This window comes from Orbicella faveolata, unplaced genomic scaffold, assembly GCF_042242905.1.
Source record: "Orbicella faveolata isolate gen_17 unplaced genomic scaffold, um_ofav_v1 contig_15, whole genome shotgun sequence".
Lineage (NCBI taxonomy): Eukaryota > Metazoa > Cnidaria > Anthozoa > Scleractinia > Merulinidae > Orbicella > Orbicella faveolata.
Genome location: NW_028301542.1, coordinates 7,053,747 through 7,072,122, shown reverse-complemented (window position 1 = coordinate 7,072,122; position 18,376 = coordinate 7,053,747). Strand labels below are relative to the sequence as shown.

Genomic DNA, 18,376 nt, shown 5'->3' with positions numbered 1-18,376 from the left:
TACAGCGGAAATTAATTAAAATACTTTGTTTGAGAAGTCAATACAAACGTACGATCATCAATTTATTTTTTTATTGTTGTTTTTGAAAACTGAACGATACATTTGTACTTGCTTTAATTCGTTATCATTCCTCTCTTTGGTAGATGACTTGTACGAAAACGTAACCAGCGCCGCCGTAGCCCGAGGCGCTTGCCTTTGTCATTTCTTTCGTTTTTGTTGTTTTTAGTCATCACAAACACTTAAATGCCTAGGAAGAGAATTTAACAAATGGATATTGCCTCATTGCCTTTATGGTTACGGCCCTGGTAACCGGAAAATTTAATTGTATTTCAGTAATTCAACACCTGATTCGCATTGTCCTGCTAATATTGGGAATAACTTCGTCATCGTGCGTTGTCAACTACATTTCAAATTCTTTCAAAATCTTTTAAAAGCTCTGTGGCTGAAAAACATTGTATTTTATGGCTCATTTAACACAGTCAGGGTGCGACCAGAGTTCCGCTGGGGACAAATTGGATAGATAAAGTTTACTAAATTCTCTTCAAAAATAGCGAATGATACAAAACAAACTTCCGACAGCTCACGGACAAACCATGTTATTGGGCAAATTGTAATCGTCCTAGAAATGCCGACATTTTACATCGGGAAAATTGCTCAGAAAAGACCTAAAAGTACTGAATACTTTGAAAAAAAAAAGTCCGGTTATTATCTATTTCGTGTTCCTCAATAGCTGAACAGATGTTTCACAACTGAATCCGGCATCTCGCTATTTCACTTATCTCTCAAGAGGTATTTTAAAAGCAAAATTTGCATATAGGTTCTTTGGCGCCGAAGTGGTATGGCTAATTGCGGCGAAGTTCAGTTAAAAGACCCTTAACAAGTGTCAAGTTAAAGTTTTACTGCAACTAAATAATCCCGCAGTTTCGCAACTGCCAAAGTAAAGGAACAATGGACTTACCGTTTGTACGTAAATAGTTGACAATGGGTTTTTCAGAACGCAGGAGAGTTGATTGATAGTGTCTTCAAGTGCTCGCGCTTGGGTATTTAGAAATCAAAGAAAACAATGTCGAAATGGCCCCACAATTAAACACGTGTGTAGCTAAGACTATTATAAAACATTCAGTTCTGCAGCAAAAACACAGAACACGGATGTTACTGAGCTGCAAACTCCGGGTTCTTTAATTCTCTCTTTCAAGCAAATTTCCTTCTGCGTCCCATTTGAAAGGTAAGTTTATTGAGTTTGCTGAGTTCCTCCACAAATATCGCCCGGACTTTTCCGATCTTTCGATCAATTTTACTGCTACCTGTTACGGATATTTGCAAATAACTGTTGAAATCAGAGTCAGAAAAAACGCAAAAAAATGGTCGCCAACATCGGTTTGAAGCCATTGAAAAGACTTTAAGAAGATGTGACGACTGCATGTACAGTTATTTTATTAAAGTTTACACCCGTTTCTTGATTTTTGTATCAAAATTCAACAGTCACTCAATTTAAACAGCAGGCCACCGTAATCTGTATCCAGTTCTTCTAATCTCGTCAAGGTGAAAGCACCTATGAGCTCTGCCTCTTCAGTTTGTGACCATGATTAAGATTGTTTTTTTTCAAAAGCAAAAAGCGAAAAAAAAAAAAAAAAAAAAAAAGCGCAATGTAACGCAACCACCATCCACGAGATGCTGATTACTAACTGGAATGCTAAGCATCTCTGAAAACGCGATGTGTTCCAAATGAACTGCAGCACACGGGCGAAAAACGCGTGGCAAACACGTTGTGCGCGAGTCTCAATAAATACTTGCAGAAGATGGTGAATCGTTTAATATAGCCTAGAGTGCACATGTTTTTCCCCTGATTTCGTTTCTAGCCATAAATTTCTGCCATTATCTCGCGGCTTACAGAAGGGGCAGATATATATCGCAAACAAAGTCGCTAAGGGTATTGTTGTGTAATATTTAAATGCACGTCCTGATAACTTGGAATCTCGCTAAACAACATCCGCTTTCCGAGACAAAAGCCAGGTGGTTGGATATTAAAATCTTTTATCGAGATTTAAAGAAATCTACGGAAATTCCACAGCGAGTGGTAGACCAAGTCTGTGTACGTGGAATAATAGAAACTCACTATCAAGCTCATATCTGGCACGTAACTATCTATACACAACTGTTTTGTGGCAGAGGGCCAAGACATTGTGTAACGTGTTTAAAGCAACCCTCTGGCAACGGTGACACGTTTCAGATAACGCCACGTGTTCAAGGCCAGTCATTCCTGCATTTATAAAGCATGTTTTGCTTTTTAAATGAAAACATACCATGATGTTAGGCGAAAGCTAGAACTTTCCAAAATTTTGCACTCAAACTGTATTGAAATTAAATCGTTGTCAAACAAATATTCGGGCATTAAAACGGTTCGTTGTATGTTGAGGGCGACCGTCAAAAGGCAAGTTTGAGGTGAGTTACTGAAAACGCGGAAACCTTGAAATCTGCGGTTTAATTGATTTAAAGTTACAATGGACGGAGACAAATATTTGAGGTTTTTAAAACTCTTCGTGGGGGTTGGGGAGGTTCCAGAAAAAATTGGGTGGGGGTGTGCGGCTCGCTTTCCAAAACCCTTAAACTGTTTAAGAACAAAATTATCAAAATCTGCGATTTTCTCTTTTTCCAGGACCTGACCATAACTACGATACCTTATTTAAGACCTGACCCTTAAATCAATACCCTGTTTCAGACCTGCCTTTTACTTAGTTATCTTGTTCAGACCGATGCTTAAAGCATTGTGAAGGGCTTTTGTTGATGGTCTCATCGGTAATGATGAAAAGTAGCTTCTTCTAAAAGAAAAAGCGTACGTATGCCGACCCAATTGGAGACTAGAGTGCAAAAATCATGCCCTGTTCGAGGCCAAAATGGTCAAAATCAAAAGAATGTGATCATAGTCTCTTGCCAAAATCGGTAGTTTATTTCTGAACAAAACAGGCTTAAAAACCGTACCCTCTGGGGCCTCACTTATCTACGTAGCCCATACAGTGGAGCACCCCCTCTCCTCTCCCCGCTCCCCGGGTTAAAACTGAAACCAATTTAAAGGATATGGAAAAGGAAAGCCCTAGGGGGTCTCTGCAGGTGACTGTTGTTGTCCTGACTCAAAACAGTGACTGACGTGATCATGACATTTGATTTGATCGCCAGCCTCTCGTGACTGACTAGGATCGGATCAAATTACCCCCGCCTGCATGCAGTTCTTAACAGGATGCGCTGACGGCGGATGTTACTTCTGTTAACTCTGTCATATTTTAAATTAACTTGCAGTCTACAAATAGGCCAATTTACAACGACGCCCTGTCCGTAAGCCTTGTGCAACATGTTCGCCGTTATTTTGGTCGTTTTGGTTCTTGCTAACCTTGGAGAAGGAGAAAAATGCCCCAGCGAATGCGAATGCGACTACACTCCTACGAACAACACGACTGACGTTCGATGTCACAAGATGTCTTCTTTTCCATCTGTCGACGAGTTACCGAAAAATACAAGATCGCTGTAAGTGTTTTTACTTTTTGAATCAAGCAATCTCTCTAAAATGAACCTTTTCCCACTTGTATGTAAGCAACTGAACATCACATCAGTACGCTCTTCACATTATTTATTCTCATGATGTAACTGATATGTGTATTTTTGCAGCGACGCTCTCAGTCCCTCGTGGTATTTCGCAATCGCCTGCAAAGCGAAATGAATGTGGGTTCGAAAACATCTTTTGTCATTAAAAGTGGCTGCCTACAAAATGACTCCTTTGCACATGTTGGCGCGTTCATTTAAGTCAGATTTGACGTCTTCCGGTAGAATAATAGAGTAGAATAATAGAATAATATTGAATCGCTGTGTTCTTTTGTAGCATTGTCAGTGTTGCCGGGAGGAGATAATTCTATTAACACCCGAATGATATTGTCTAACCTGAAATTGACTTCTCACTTCATTGCACAACTTCAACTTCATATTAATTGAGAGACACTTCCTTTTTCCTTATTCCGGGAAATTATCGGTCTTAACTTGTACCAAAGTCAACTGCTTCAAAGTCCAACTTTCACATATTTCATTGTTGATAATCAATCTTATATCGTTCCGTACGATTTGGTCCGTTCCCATTTCTACAGCTAGCCCCAGAAAAAAAGAGATTGCTCAAAATTAGCGAGCACGCGCCGACAGTTTCACGCTTTCCACGTTTTGAGGGAAAAATACCAATCTCTGTACCAGAGACAACCCGCTTCCTAGTTAGCCGTTTTTAAACTTTGATTTCTTTTTGAATTCGAAGAGTTGCCATAAGCTGACAAGAAGGCGCATTTGTGAGGACGAGTTTTGAAAGGGACCTTTTAAAACGTCTGATGCAGAAAGTCAACATTGATGCAACAAATTAGGTTAAGCAGATATTAATGCAATAAATTAAGTTAACCAGACATTCATGCAATAAATAAGGCTAACCAGACTGACAGCTGTTTTGTGTGCTATTTAATAAACTGGCTGAAGTTTGCTGAGCGGTTTTTGTCAAGGCTAAGTCGGCTTATTACCTTTTTGCTTCGCGCACTCGACACTCGACACTCGTTCTGCTCGCTTGATTTGTAGTGTAATCAGCTGGCCCACAAGTTCTGTTTTTTCCTTGTTCAAAAATTAATTATGAACCAAGAATTTTCCACTAACCATAACTTAAAATTTATAGTAGCCACAAAAGAAAAGATTTTCGAAAGTAGTCGATTTCTGGAGAAACCATTTAACGTTGAAACTGAGTGTGGCATATGTTGGCTTTCTCGTTCATGTCTCTGTTTTTCTGCTTTGAAACACTAAAATAAACCCAGAAATAATAGCCACAGTGTTTACATATGCCCTGGATTGAGGACTTAATATTGCAACTAGTTTCGATTTTTGTATCCCTAATCGTATGATTTTAAGTGGGATTTCAAAACCAATAGATTAGAGCACCTAAGGTTAATGAACAAAATATAATAATAACAAACGACTCTGAAAGGTTTTACAACACGACTGAGGGTAACTTAGCCCTTTCGACAGAAAAATTTAGCAAAACGAATTTGCATGATATCCGTTTGATATATTTTCAAATTAATTCCATTGTCTTCTCTTCAGAAAGTGCGCTCGAGTGGTTATCCAAAACAAAGACATTTTAGTTTACCAAAAACATTTTTGTTTCGTCCCCGTGGTCAAGCGAGCGCGCCCATAGCCGGTAGTTATTTCTAAAGATTAGCTGGTTCTTTCCTGGTATTTCTCGTACCACCCAGGCAGAATTTTGTCTTGTAAGCAATTCCAATTGAACGGAATATAAGCTTACAAAACTGTAAATTAGTGGCTGAGTTCTGAGAATACGGAGCTACGAGGTTCATCGAGACTCTGTCCTAGTCTATTATTAACTTTTAAATTCCCTTAACTTATATGCTTGACAACTTGCTCATAACGGAGGGAGAAATTATGCATTGATGAGCCACATTTTTGCGCTTTCCGTTAAGCAGGTAAATAATCTGATTGGGCACCTGTTTGCTGCCATCTGCAAGATCATTTTCGGAACAAAGGAACATGAATTTCTGCCGAGACCAACCGCGGTGTCTTGAAAACGACACGGAAACTACAAAAGCAGTATGAAAGCCCTGTTGCAGATAGAATTTTAAAAAACACTGTAAGCGTGCTCTGTTTATGACAGGAAACCGCTTTGCTTGGAGTTATTTTGGATGAAAAATAAAAAATGATAATACTTCCTGTCCCCTAGAAAATGAGAAATGAATGTAGTGGTTGCTAGGCAAGTATGATGGCGAGAAAGGTTTTATCAACAGAAATCGCGTGGGCATGGTGTGGCAGTCTCTCGCTGCACTCAAGCATATCAAAGTTCAATGGAAAATTATGCTGCGCTCTTTTCGCTCTCGTCTGAGAAACAAAAATGGTGTGCTTGCATTCTACAATGCTTTAACTCAAGTTCTTGTCTCAAGACGTCAGTTTCCGCAGCTTGCAGAACTAGGTACACTGCTGTCTCCTAGGTGAACTGCAAGTTCATCGGATCAAAAATTTTCACAACATATCAAAACTTTACATTCCTTCTAGTTCTCATAAAGCAAAGAAGTAAAAACGCAAGTTTTATGTATTCTGTTCCTTAGTATCTCCACGCTATAACTTCGAGGCTCATAATTGAGATTTAAGGTCGGTATACACGAGGGAAGCGACTGAAGCAGTATTGTTTACACGGGGTTCTGTATCAATCACAGAGAGACATCGACATCCTCCCTCTCCCCCGGCCATATCCCAGACATTTGTTAATTTCTTGTGCCCTAGTAGGTGGGAATTTGAAGTTGATGCTTGTTATCGGGGTGGGACATTTGACACTATATGGGAGGGGCTGCTTCGAATTGCGAAGCCGTGTTCAAGCTAGAAGTCATCCAGAAATAACGCCATTCTTTTTAACGTTGTTGAAAGGCCTTCCAAAGTTGTGTGCTATGTTTGAACAAAGTTAATAGAGGGGAATGGTTATTAAATCAGACACAGTCCTTTGTTGTATGTTTTTGTTCGGTTTTGGCCTTGACCGTGAACAGGACACAAAAGTTGTTTACTTTTGACTAAGAAACTAACCAATAGAAACGTTTTTATTTCTTAATTCATGCATAATGAATGAGCGCATAACAACAGATTGTGCAGGGTCGTGGACCTTCCACTATAATGGCATCAAAAAAAAAAGAGCATCTTTGTTTGCTCCTTTGATGTTTGCCGTTAATTAAAAGTTTTGCTTGAGAAAATTTACCCATGTGTATATTTTGATGGTATTTACAAACAATACTTGGGACACAATTGGGGTTTAATGCAGGTTTTCGGGGATGAATGTGCTTTTGCTTTTCCATTGTTCATTTTTGCCATGTATGTTCAGATTTCTCCGGAGTAGTGTGGTCGGAAGACATTTGATGCGTTTTCAGAATTACACTTCTGAATTAAATGCTCCTTTTTAAAACGGTACCGTCAGATATCTCACATACAGGTTCTTCCGCAGCAAACAGGCTCAAATACTGACGAAACTCTCGCTTGTATTTAACCACAAACTCGATAGCGTGCAGTCGACTATCTAACGTCGGCTTTTACCGAATTAATGAAGCTTCGTCACGGTTTGTGCACCTTGGCTAGTTTAGCCCAATTCTTTTCCAAGTTCTTCGTTTGTAATCCGTTTTAGTGTTTTCCATCCTTAACCATCCTTGTTCCTTTATGGTTCATTTTTATCTCTTTGGTGTTTTTCTATCTTAGTAAACTTTTATTTTCAGTTTTTCCTTCAATTTAAAGGCAATTTTGTACGCGGCCAAATTAATTCAAAGTAGCGTGACTGAGCTCCTTCAAAGCTATTGAAGTTTTCAGTCGACGTCAGTTTTCGTTCTTTCAATGAGCGGCGAATGATGTCAACTCTTCTAGCTGTACTAATCCGGCACTGATGACATTCGAGAAATGTTGAATAAAAAAGCTAAGTAATCCAGCCAAGTAATACGGCAAACATTTTACGGCTATTCGCTCCAGTCCCTTACTAAGCGAGCATATACATAAATTAGAGCTTCAGACCAGCTGGCCTAAGAAACCTGTGGCTGTTAGCAGCCGCAACATGTTGTCTCTCTTACTAGCTTGCTTCTCCACGCTACCGCGCTTCTCGTTTCCCGTCCGTCCCTTTTCCTATCCTTTACACTTTAAACTCGCTCAAGCGCGGTCGCATTTCTCCATCTCTCAGTGATTCAGCGAGCATGAAAGGGACTGTCACGAATAGTATGTAACTTGTCGTGTAATGATGTTGAATTGCAAATGGAAAAGCGTTGGTCTTTATTCCTGAAACTCCAGAAAGGAGAAACCACTGACGAATTCATTCAATTCTCTTGAGTCTTGATGGATATTTGTGATTAAAACATAATCTCCTTTCCTTTTGTTGCAGGCGTATAATGCAGTCTTCTTTTCCAAACCTTCCAGCAGGGGAGCTAAACAAATTGAAGAAACTATCCATACTGTATGTATTTCGTGTGTTTTGCATTTATAAACCTTTAAGACTTAGAATGGCCATTTAAGAGGTAGAGAACATTTTCCGCCTGCCACTTGTGTTTCCATATTTTATTCTCGTTCTTCCAAACTCCCACCATAGTTAATAGAGGGGAATGGTTATGAAACCTGACAAATGTCTTTGTTGAATGTTTTTGCTTGCTTTTTTGGCCTTGACCGTGCACAAAACACAATAGTCGTCTACTCCATACTGAGGAACTAACCAATAGAACCGTTTTGGTTACGTAATTCATGCATAGTGTATGAGCGACAAACAAAAGACTGTGCACGGTCGTGGACCTTCCAACATAAATCTTGGCATCTTCGTTTGCTTCTTTGATGTTTGTCGGGCTTCATAACCATTCCGCTCTATTAACTATGTTTCCACTCGTTATCTTATCACTCGATAGATACAAGGAAAATGGTTTCTGTTTCTTATGAAATGGAAAAACAGGTTTTTTTCTTAAATGATACATGATCGATACTCAAGGAGCATATACAACTAATACGTGAGAGTCCGGTTTGAAGGATGGGCATGAGGGGTGTTACCAGAAAAGGGTCCCAAAAATTGTATTTTGCCTGGGTTGAAACCTTGACGTTTGTGAAGTCATTCGTAACCCTGACTTTTTGGATAACTCTTTGTTATCTGTTTAGAGCGGTTTTTATTCGAGAGTTGTTAAACCAATCACAAAGGCACAGACAATGCAGCGACCAATCAAAATTCGAAGATAATATGCGTAGCTGGTGCGAAGCGCGGGAAAACGTGTGCCAGCAGGCTCCGCGACTGATTCTGGTTTAACGTCTTATTGGTGGAGAGAATGGCGCGAGTTTTTTTTAAGTCAATCAATGATCGTAAAAAATCGAAACCCAGTCCTGAAAACCGCTCTATTAGACCGAAAGCCCGCTCGCAATGATAACCATTGTTTGGTGGACAGTGGAGTCTTCAACAGTAGATCCCTTTTCGTTAGGGATGGACCATTATTTTTCGAGGGGAAGGGGTGGGGGCTGAGCAATTTCTAAAAACAAATTCCTGTACATCAAAAACTGCTGAATAATAGGGAAGGGGATCCGTAGAGAAAAAAAATCGAACAGGTGCTTTCTACTATCCATATCCTGTGTTTGAATTTAAAAAAAAAATACTTGCACAAGCTATTGCCCACCAAAAAACTGGTGCGCAGCCTAAAGTTGAGAAAAAACTTCATGTACCACCCCCAAATCCCCTTTAGACTCCCCGGCAAAACCTTAGCTGAGACTTCTTTCGAACTCTGGAGATAAAACGCGTGCAGTATAATCTCGTTCTTTCGTTCGTTCTTTTATCAATTTTATAGTTATAGGTATTTTAAGGAACGGCATTCAAGAGGGTTCTTAATTATTTTGCTGCCTTCGACTTCCAGAATCCTGGATAACAATGAGATAACAGACATTCAAGATGGTGCATTCGACGGTCTCGATGATCTTTTTGAAATGTGAGTATTGAAGCCCCACAATAGTTCAACAGTTCATATGCTAAACACGTAGACTACCAGTAGTCCCTCTTTCGCTTAGTCCGTCGTGCATGACGCGAAAGAAAACGGGAGGGAAAAATAGCCACGCGAAACCCTGAGGGCGTGCCTCTCGCCCCCGGGATTTTGCGCGGCATCTTTTTCTGGCAGTTTTATTTGCGGTCACGCACGACGGACTAAGCGAAAGAGGGATTACTTGTAGTTACCACTGCTAGGAACTCCAAACTGGAAAATTAAACTGACCTTTGAATCACACCATAACCCAGAAAATGTAGTTAAACGGCCAAGGGATTGCCGAACAAGGAGACGACAGGGCGACCTTTGTTCAAGTCACTTGACCGACAGATCTTAAGCAGCTGCTCAAACTGATGTCATAAAAATATCCCGTGACTTTCAATTTTTACGAAGAGTAGTTTATCGTTGAGCATAGCAAAAGCCAATTTCAGTCCATTTGACATTTTCTCGTACACTGTGTTTCTAGAAACCTGGATCATAACAGATTGGTGAAATTTCCCGTTTTCAAGACCAAATCGCCACTGAAGAAACTGTAAGTATACACGTGATATTTCATTAATTGTAAACTTTCTACTACATAACTGCGTCCAGTTTGTTGGAACACTGCGAATTGAACTCACATCAGCCACTTTCCCAAGAAACCTACATGTATTCTGGCTGCCCTTTTTGGGCCACTAATGTGCGTGACTTTTGCGTTATGAGTCTCCGTGACAAGCGCGTGACGAGCGCTTGAAATTTCTGCTTCTATCTGCACTGTTAACTTAATAATGAATATTCTGGAAACGATATGGGTCCCTAAAGCGTCAAATGAACATTGATTGTATGGCTAGCTCCGTGAGCGGGCAAGATGAACCAATCCTGCACTGAGATTTGTTACCCGAGCGGGCAAAATGGCGCTATCTTGCCCGCTCGGGATTACGCGCTGTATATCGCGAGACAGTAGTCTTCTGTTGTTCGATCAAGTTGACTGGTTATGGGCCTCGTTCTTTTCTTGCGAGTTTATGGACCTCGACTCCGTCTCGCTCCATAAACACGCAAAAAAAAAAAAAAAAAAAAAAAATTGGGTAATATCCGGCCATCTTGACCTAAGGCTTGGTCAATAACCCATATATATATATATCACTTTTTCAGATACCTTAACAACAACCAGATCAAAGAATTATCACGAATGTCTCTTAAAAATCTGCCGGAGCTAAACCGGTTGTAAGTATCATTTTGTTAAGACGGCGTTTAATTTTTTCTTCTTGTGGAACAAGTATTAACATCACTCAAGCTTATTGTAGAGTGAACATTAAAGGAAGCGGATCAGTTTACCGAATCGGACTTCCATTACCAGTTAGCCTGCAAACAGGCTGTCTAATCGGGGATAGGACGAAGAGAAAAAAACAGGATAAGGGAGAGAGGAGCGAACAGAGTGTGTGTGTGTGGGGGGGGGGGGGTCGGGGGGGGGGGGTCGGCCTAACTATCAGTTTTCTTTTTCTTCGTGGTCTCCGCTCAGAAATGTTTTTCCCTATTTACTATTATAATATTTCCTTATTTATTATTATTCATTTTGAAGGCTAGGAGGTTATCAGTGTATTAAACTACTGTCAAATGTCACCCTCAATAAATGAAGTCTACTTAGGAGGCGTTTCTCCTGGTGTTGTTTACTAATCAATCAATTACAAACACTTGATTTTTGCTTGCAGGGAATTAGATGAGACTAGCATCACAGAAATACCTGCTTATATTTTTAGCAATAACAAGAAGCTTTTCATCTTGTAAGTATTGTTCTCAATCTTTCACGAATCTAGATGTGATCTCTTTGTTTGTTTGTTTGTTTGTTTTTACTGAGCGTTTTTCTGTTTTATTTCTCCTGTCGATTTTTCTCAACTTTTCCCGGCCTTGTTAAAATGTGTCCATCACTTTAGGGTATCAAGCTGAATTTTCCATTAAAATAGATCGATTTCGACAGCAGTGTTTCTTACCTGAGTAATACAAAGTAACGCATCACATTCAATTATTAACAACAATTTTTTCTGTTATAAGAGAAAATTATATTCTCTTTCCAACTCTTTACTTATTCTGTTGACGTATTTCTTAGGAGCCTAAAGAAATCCTCGCTGACAACAATTGATGACAATGCTTTCGTCGATTCAAATCTCCAAGAACTGTAAGTGCTAAAGGATTAATAGTTTACACTTGGATTATTGAAGTTCAGACTCGAAGATTTTTTTGTTATGGTAGCAAAATGCGCGTCCTAGAACTGTGTTAGTCGACAACGGTTAGAAAATTGTGTGGTAAAGATATCATGCAAGCCAGATATGGTCATGCTGAGCCCTCGTTGGCCTTTTTCTGAATGTAACCTGATTTGACCTATCAGGGCAAAGATGGTGATTTGCATAGTGTCACTTTTCCCGCTCTTGGAAACAGCTACACTTTCCCGCTCTTAGTACTGATAACATTTTTTTTTTCCTGCTGCCTTCCGTTTGCCTAGCTCCTAGGCCTCAATATTTTGCCGCTGTCAATCGTTTCGGGTCCCGTGGTACGTCAACGAAATCAATTGACCGTGAAGGCCAGGAAGAAAGCCGTACAGGAACTAGGCAAGCCGTCCGTTACATGCCGTCACGCAACGCGTTCCGTCACCATGAGAAACGCTGTTTGGCAATAAAATAACTTCGAAAGATGCTGTTTTCATCATCGCTATTTTTGTTGTTGTCTTGTTAGGTTTTTACAAGGAACGAAGATTACGTCTTTATCAGCTACAGGACTCGATCGTTTAGTGAAACTAAACCTGGAAGATGTTGAGAACTTTTGGTCCATTCCTCCTGGTCTGAGTAAAATCCGTGAGATCTACTTGAGTGAGTACAACTCTTTCCTTTGCTGCGCTTTCCACCTGAACATATACCAGCGAAATTTCGCTAGACAGAGTCATTCTGGGACTAATTCAATTGCTACGCCTTCGACAAGATCAAGTACATCATCAATGCCATCCACAACAGCAAATGTTAGATCTACTACATTTGCTGCAGTCACTACTAACGTTTCTAGTACTTCAACAACGGTTTCCCACATTTCAAGCCAACACGGGAGTTTCACAACGCCTGTTGCGACCACACCTCACGACCCATGGGGTAAGAGAAAACGTCGAAACATCCCGTTTGGATTTGAGACAGCGGCCCCAACAACAAATGGAACCTCTGGGTCAGTTACTACTGCTGAATCAAGTGGCGGTGGTCAGACTTTCCCGAACTTTGAGACCGACGCAGTGACACTCCCAAATACGATTCCCCACAAAAATACACCAAACAGCAGCGTCCCTGTGGTCACAGAACCACCCCCTGAGGACGTTATTTGTTTACCCCAAAGAGACGCATACCACCCCTGTGAGGATATCATGGGCGCAAAATGGCTGACTGTTGTATCATTGATGGTAGGAAGTATTGCACTGTTAGCAAATCTTGTAGTGGTCGTTGTAATGTTGACAAGTGATCGTCGCCTGAATGTTCACCGTTTCCTGATGAGCAATTTAGCCTTTGCCGACTTCTGCCTTGGTTTATACATATCCATCCTGGTGTGCGTGTCTTTGGACACTTCAGGCGAATATTATAACCATATCAGAGCCTGGGAGTATGGCGCTGGATGTAAAATCGCGGGCTTCATCGCCGTGTTCTCCACAGAGCTATCCGTGTACACCCTAACAGTCATAACAATCGAGAGGTTTTTCGCGATTGTGTATGCAATGCAAGTTAACACTCGACTTTCCCTTCGCAAAGCAGTCAAAGTCATGATCGCAGGATGGTTGGTGGCCTTCTTCATAGCCGTTCTTCCCCTCGTAGGTGTGAACAGTTACCAAAGCGTCGCCATTTGTTTACCCTTCAATTCCGACACAAAAGGTGACTTGGCCTACGTGGGCATTGTCTTGGTACTAAATTTTGGAACTTTTCTGGTCATCGCTGGCTTGTACGCGAAAATGTTCCAAGTTGTGGTGGGATCAGGGCCCGTTGAAGGGGCCCCACAGCGTAACGACGCCACCGTTGCCAAGCGGATGGCTTTGCTCGTGTTTACTGACTTTGTTTGTTGGACTCCCATCGCGTTTTTTGGCCTCTTAGCGGCTTTTGGCGCGCCACTCATCGGAGTCGAAGATTCAAAGTTCCTGCTAGTTTTTTTCTTTCCGCTTAACAGCCTCTGCAATCCATTTTTGTACGCATTTTTCACCAAAGCCTTTAAACGTGAGTTCTTCGCCCTGCTGAGTCGCTTCGGGTTTTGTCACACTCGAGCGTTGCATTACAAAGGCACGCTGTCCTCTCTTATCTATTCACGGTCACGCACAAAGCGTTCTACGATAGCTGAGGATGATACGAGATCAAAGCGCATCTCACAGATATCTGCTACATCTGGCGTGGAGGTAAAACCAGGCAACGGCTTTCTAAACGGGAACATTTACGAAAATAACAAATCTCAGGCTCCTTTACCGGAGTGTATTCCCATGAAGGGTGTTCGTAACCCGGGCTTTGGGGATGACTCACCAGTGAGCCCTAACAACGATGACGTATTTTTTGACCCAACAGCCAAGGCAGCGAAAGCGGAATTATCCCCAGAGTCTGCGCTGCGGAATTCACGCTCACGAGACGAGACTCCTGATTGGTCAAACCAAAGCACGCCCCAGATTTCGCGCGCTCCCAGTATTGGCAGTTTCCACGCAATCGAAGGACAACTTCCCGAGAAACGAGGGAAAAAACAGTCTGTATCTTTTCGGGACGTCCCCCGAGTCCAAGTCGAAAAGTAAAACAGGGCTCTCGGCAACAATTCAAGCCTACCGATCTTAACGACACATGATTAACCGTTGTCTAATAAGCTTGAGGACTTTGACACCGTTGACTGAGCCCACAGTGTATGGTCAGGGGAGTCACATGGTAGAGAAAGAAACGAATTTTTAATATAAACAAGACTATAAATTAGTTAACATAATATATGTAGTAGTCTTAAAAAAGACGTTTTAATATATTGAGGAAAATTAGTATTACATTATGGGAAAAAAATCATGCATGTAAAGACTTTGTTGATTCAAAAGAATTAAGGTACAACTCACATTGAGGCTTAAGTGTATAACGATCACGTTATTTACAGTAACAGCGCTAGAATTCAGTAGCCCCAGAGCCCTTTCTTCTTACTTGGAGGAAGGGCCCTGGTAACGAGGGGTAAGTAAGGGACCAGCCGGCAGGATAAGGTGGTTTAACTTGAGTCAAGAGATAATCTCTTGCTTGAGTGCACCTCGCAATCAAGTTTTGAACACCAGGCTTGGTTCGTTAAAATAAAAAGCCTCGCAAATTAATCCACCTGTTTTGCAGGCCTTGTTAGGTTAATTTAAGTTCGTGAGTTATATTCTTTATCTTACTAGTGCATAGCGCTGAACAAGACGTCAAGATTGACTGAATATGTACACAGTCTGACGTTTTCTTGTGATTACCGTCATTTTTTTTTTTTTAACCGCGCGGCCATGGGCCGAGCGCGGTTCTAGGTTTACCCGTGGTTTATTATTTTTTTTTTTGTCGGTGACCAGACGCAGACCTCCGCTCGGCCAAACTTTGAGTCACGCAACGTGTGATTTTTTTCCGCCAGAAGCTGTTAAAACATAAATACACGGACAATTTTACCGATATTGTTTTCTTTTTTGTGGGTAAAATATATTTTCTTTTCGTTTTATCAAAGCGTTGGATTTAAAGGGAATAATAAATACGCTGAAAAAAGGTATTACGTCAGCCATGGAATGTGCTGACGTTGCAGCTTTCACTTTCGCTACGTGACAAATACGATCGTGTTTACTTTGCAAGTTTATTTCGGCAGAAGCGACGGTCATTAATTTATTTGTAATTTTGTGAGTATTTCTTGTGGTTTTACGCAAATGAAGTAAATCCTTTGACTGTTTCATCACAGCCAGTTCATAGATCGGAGGAAAATTAAATATTTGCAAGCCATGCAAAGAACGTGTCAGAACGTGCAAAGAGTACGTCATTGGTAGGGAAATAACCACCGTACTAAAGATAGCCGTAGATAACGCAATTCTTGAATTATGTGACTCGTGTGACTTCTGTGCTAACCCTTAACTCAAGGGAAAAAACAATTAAATTTAATCGTGACTTTAAAGAAAGAAAGCGGTTTGTAATAGTGTTCGTATCTTCATGCCCATACATATCCCGAAGAAAGTTCCAGATTAAGACTACTACGTCATCGGAGATGTCACAACGGCTACGACTGATGGTGCGATAATAGAGTTTGTGTTGATCAAGTGCTGTGATGTCTACAGTAATCATTGAATCATCAAAGATTGCTTTGGAATATGCACTGCGTTGCGACTGTAGTACTAAGAAAACAGTTAAATTTTAAAAGCGCGGTTATAAGATCTAACAGATCTTCTTGTTTTTTTTGCAAAACCTCGTGGTCAATACTTTTTCCTTGCCTTTACGCTATTTAACAATAAGGTAAAGTGCTCGAGATTTCCATCATGCATAGAAGTCGAGAGCCCATAATCGAAGTATTTGTTTTAGTATCTGAATCTATCAGTCGCTCAAACTTTTATTTAAATCCATGCACTTCACAGACATATACTGCATATTGCTTGGCCAAAAAATGTGGGAAGAACGTGAGTGACACATTCAGCTATCGCCTCGTGTGCCAGGTGTTATCTATTTAACAATTAGATAATGTGCTTGAGATTTCTATCGCGTGATAGTTCCAGACGAGGGTGAAGCCCGAGTCATATCACGCATAGATATCGAGAGCGTATAATTTTTTTAGTATAAATCTTCTAGTCGTTCAAAACATTATCTAAATCCTCTCGGCACAGACATCTCGAAAACGCAAAGAAGCGGCCTTCATTTTGTTACCAAACGCACACTGCTACGCTACTCAGTATCTACAACACAAAAGATAGTGAGTAGCGCAGACAGTCAGGGAACAACATTCGTGATAGAAAGCTAGTGGATTTATACTAAAACTGAACAGACGCACAGCAACATGGAATCTATTAGTTAAGTAAATAGTGAGTAGCAAAGTCAAAAGAGAACGGCATTCGTAAAAGAATGGTGGTAGATTTATAATAAGAAGAAATAACCAGGAATATTTCTAATTTTCGTGACAAGATGAGTTCTTTATTTGTTGTTTCTGTATGGTAGAAATTGTTACTTACGTCTTTAATTCTGTGTAAACGACATGTATTTCAAGTTTGATATTTATGCACGTAATTTAGATATCCATACCTGTAATTAAAGTGTTTGAGTTCACATTAATATTAAGATCAATATATAAAACGCCCATGTGATACCATCAAGTTTGGATCCTGCTTAGCTTGCCAGCAGTCCGCTTTGCTCGTGCTTCTCGCAGGCCTCAATAGGGGAATCGAATGGCCATTGCGAGCATGCGAAGTCTATGCGAGCAGTGTGTTTATTTTTGCGAGCACGAACAGTGATCAAATTTGTCTTGAGAGCAGTGAGCACTTAAGAAAATACAAATGGCAAGCATTTCGTAAATTTTCCACTGGCCGGAATCTCTCTTTTATTAAAATGAAACGTTCTTTTGCACCAGGTGGTCTAACAATCATTTCAAGTTTCGGATTCGATGATCGACAAACTGGTTTCACACTAATTGACTGAAAAAGATTCAACGCAATGAAAATTCATCTGAAGGCTTCTAGGATCGAACCAATTGCAGCCATACAGATCTGACAAGCTCTGAAGGTCGAATAGTAATATTCCTAATGTCCTCATGTCTCTACTGGGATTACTTTCTACCTTTGCAGGTGCCTTTCGCGAAGAATTCTTTTACACGCGTCAGTTTCAATAAAACGTCAACAAGACGAGGGAGCATATTTCCAGAAAAAATCATATAGCCCGTGTGTTTCCCCAACGTTTCCCAGTTGTGCAAAACGAGAAACATTTTTTCCAGCGTAAATTCTGTTTCCAAGATGCAAATTATGCTTCCTCTACACGGTATAGAATTTTTTCCGAGCATGCAAACAGTTGCAAAAATTTTGCGAGCACGAGCAAGCGAGCACTCATGTAATTTTTGCGAGCAATTCGAGGAAAGGCCAAATTTTGCGAGCACTTTTAAATTGAATGGGACCATTCCTATACCCCTTTCAACCTCCTACACTTCCCGCGCTCCCAAAGCTCCTAAGACCCTGGGTACCAGCCAAAACGTGTCCTATTTAAAGGTCTTTTTTCTTTCTGAGAAGGGCGCGTCCTTCTGCCAGAAGGTTCATGGGAAAGTCCCGCGGGAAACTCAACTTTCGAAGCATTTTCCGTGCAGTTTGTTCGTCTTTAGCATTACGGGACTGGCATTGCTAAACACAACCGCCTATTACACGTGAGAGAAGAGAAGTCACGAAAGCCTGCTATCCCAGACAAAACCTGTTCAAACGGTAAATTAATCAGACTTTCTAAAAGTCCTTTCCAATGATTCCTCCCTATATCGTCTCGCTCGATGGAGATTCATAAGTCAAGGTCGACTTGTGGCAAGTCTATGAATTCATGTAAATTCTCTTAAGGTGATTCCCTAGTAAAAGAACCCGCCATAGATTTCCGATGAAACTTGGTATGCTGTTCATGTTCACAGGACGAGATACTAAAACGTAATAAAAAGAGGGGGTCAACGTGCTTGTTTTCACGCCACAATGCTGACAAATACGGTTATTTAGGCGACTTTGGTAATCCCGAGCTCCGTGCGCAACAAATAAGCTCGATTATTTTTCAATGCAGCATGTTATATCACACAGAGTTTGACTTTCTTTGATTGTTTATTCATCTACGTCCCAGAAAAAATATCTTCAAATATCCTGCATTTTTTATCCTTTAAAG

General features: G+C 40.7%; 1 protein-coding gene across 1 annotated transcript; it reads left to right on the top strand.

Moving 5' to 3' along the window:
- Nucleotides 1-1,142: 1,142 nt before the first annotated feature.
- Nucleotides 1,143-16,851, top strand: LOC110055196 (putative glycoprotein hormone G protein-coupled receptor). Its single transcript, XM_020761565.2, has 9 exons — nt 1,143-1,225; nt 3,295-3,519; nt 7,925-7,996; nt 9,420-9,491; nt 10,009-10,074; nt 10,674-10,745; nt 11,231-11,302; nt 11,626-11,694; nt 12,249-16,851. Exons 2-9 carry the CDS (start codon nt 3,347-3,349, stop codon nt 14,308-14,310), a joined length of 2,658 nt encoding a protein of 885 aa, XP_020617224.1. The 5' UTR covers nt 1,143-1,225; nt 3,295-3,346; the 3' UTR covers nt 14,311-16,851.
- Nucleotides 16,852-18,376: the final 1,525 nt, after the last annotated feature.

What these genes read in the sequence shown, in the direction of transcription:
- LOC110055196 (XM_020761565.2), top strand. Translation starts at nt 3,347, where the DNA reads ATGTTCGCCGTTATTTTGGTCGTTTTGGTTCTTGCTAACCTTGGAGAA. An exon ending in AACAAGAAGCTTTTCATCTT is followed by an intron (nt 11,303 to 11,625) that starts GTAAGTATTGTT and finishes CGTATTTCTTAG; the next exon opens with GAGCCTAAAGAAATCCTCGC. An exon ending in GATTCAAATCTCCAAGAACT is followed by an intron (nt 11,695 to 12,248) that starts GTAAGTGCTAAA and finishes TTGTCTTGTTAG; the next exon opens with GTTTTTACAAGGAACGAAGA.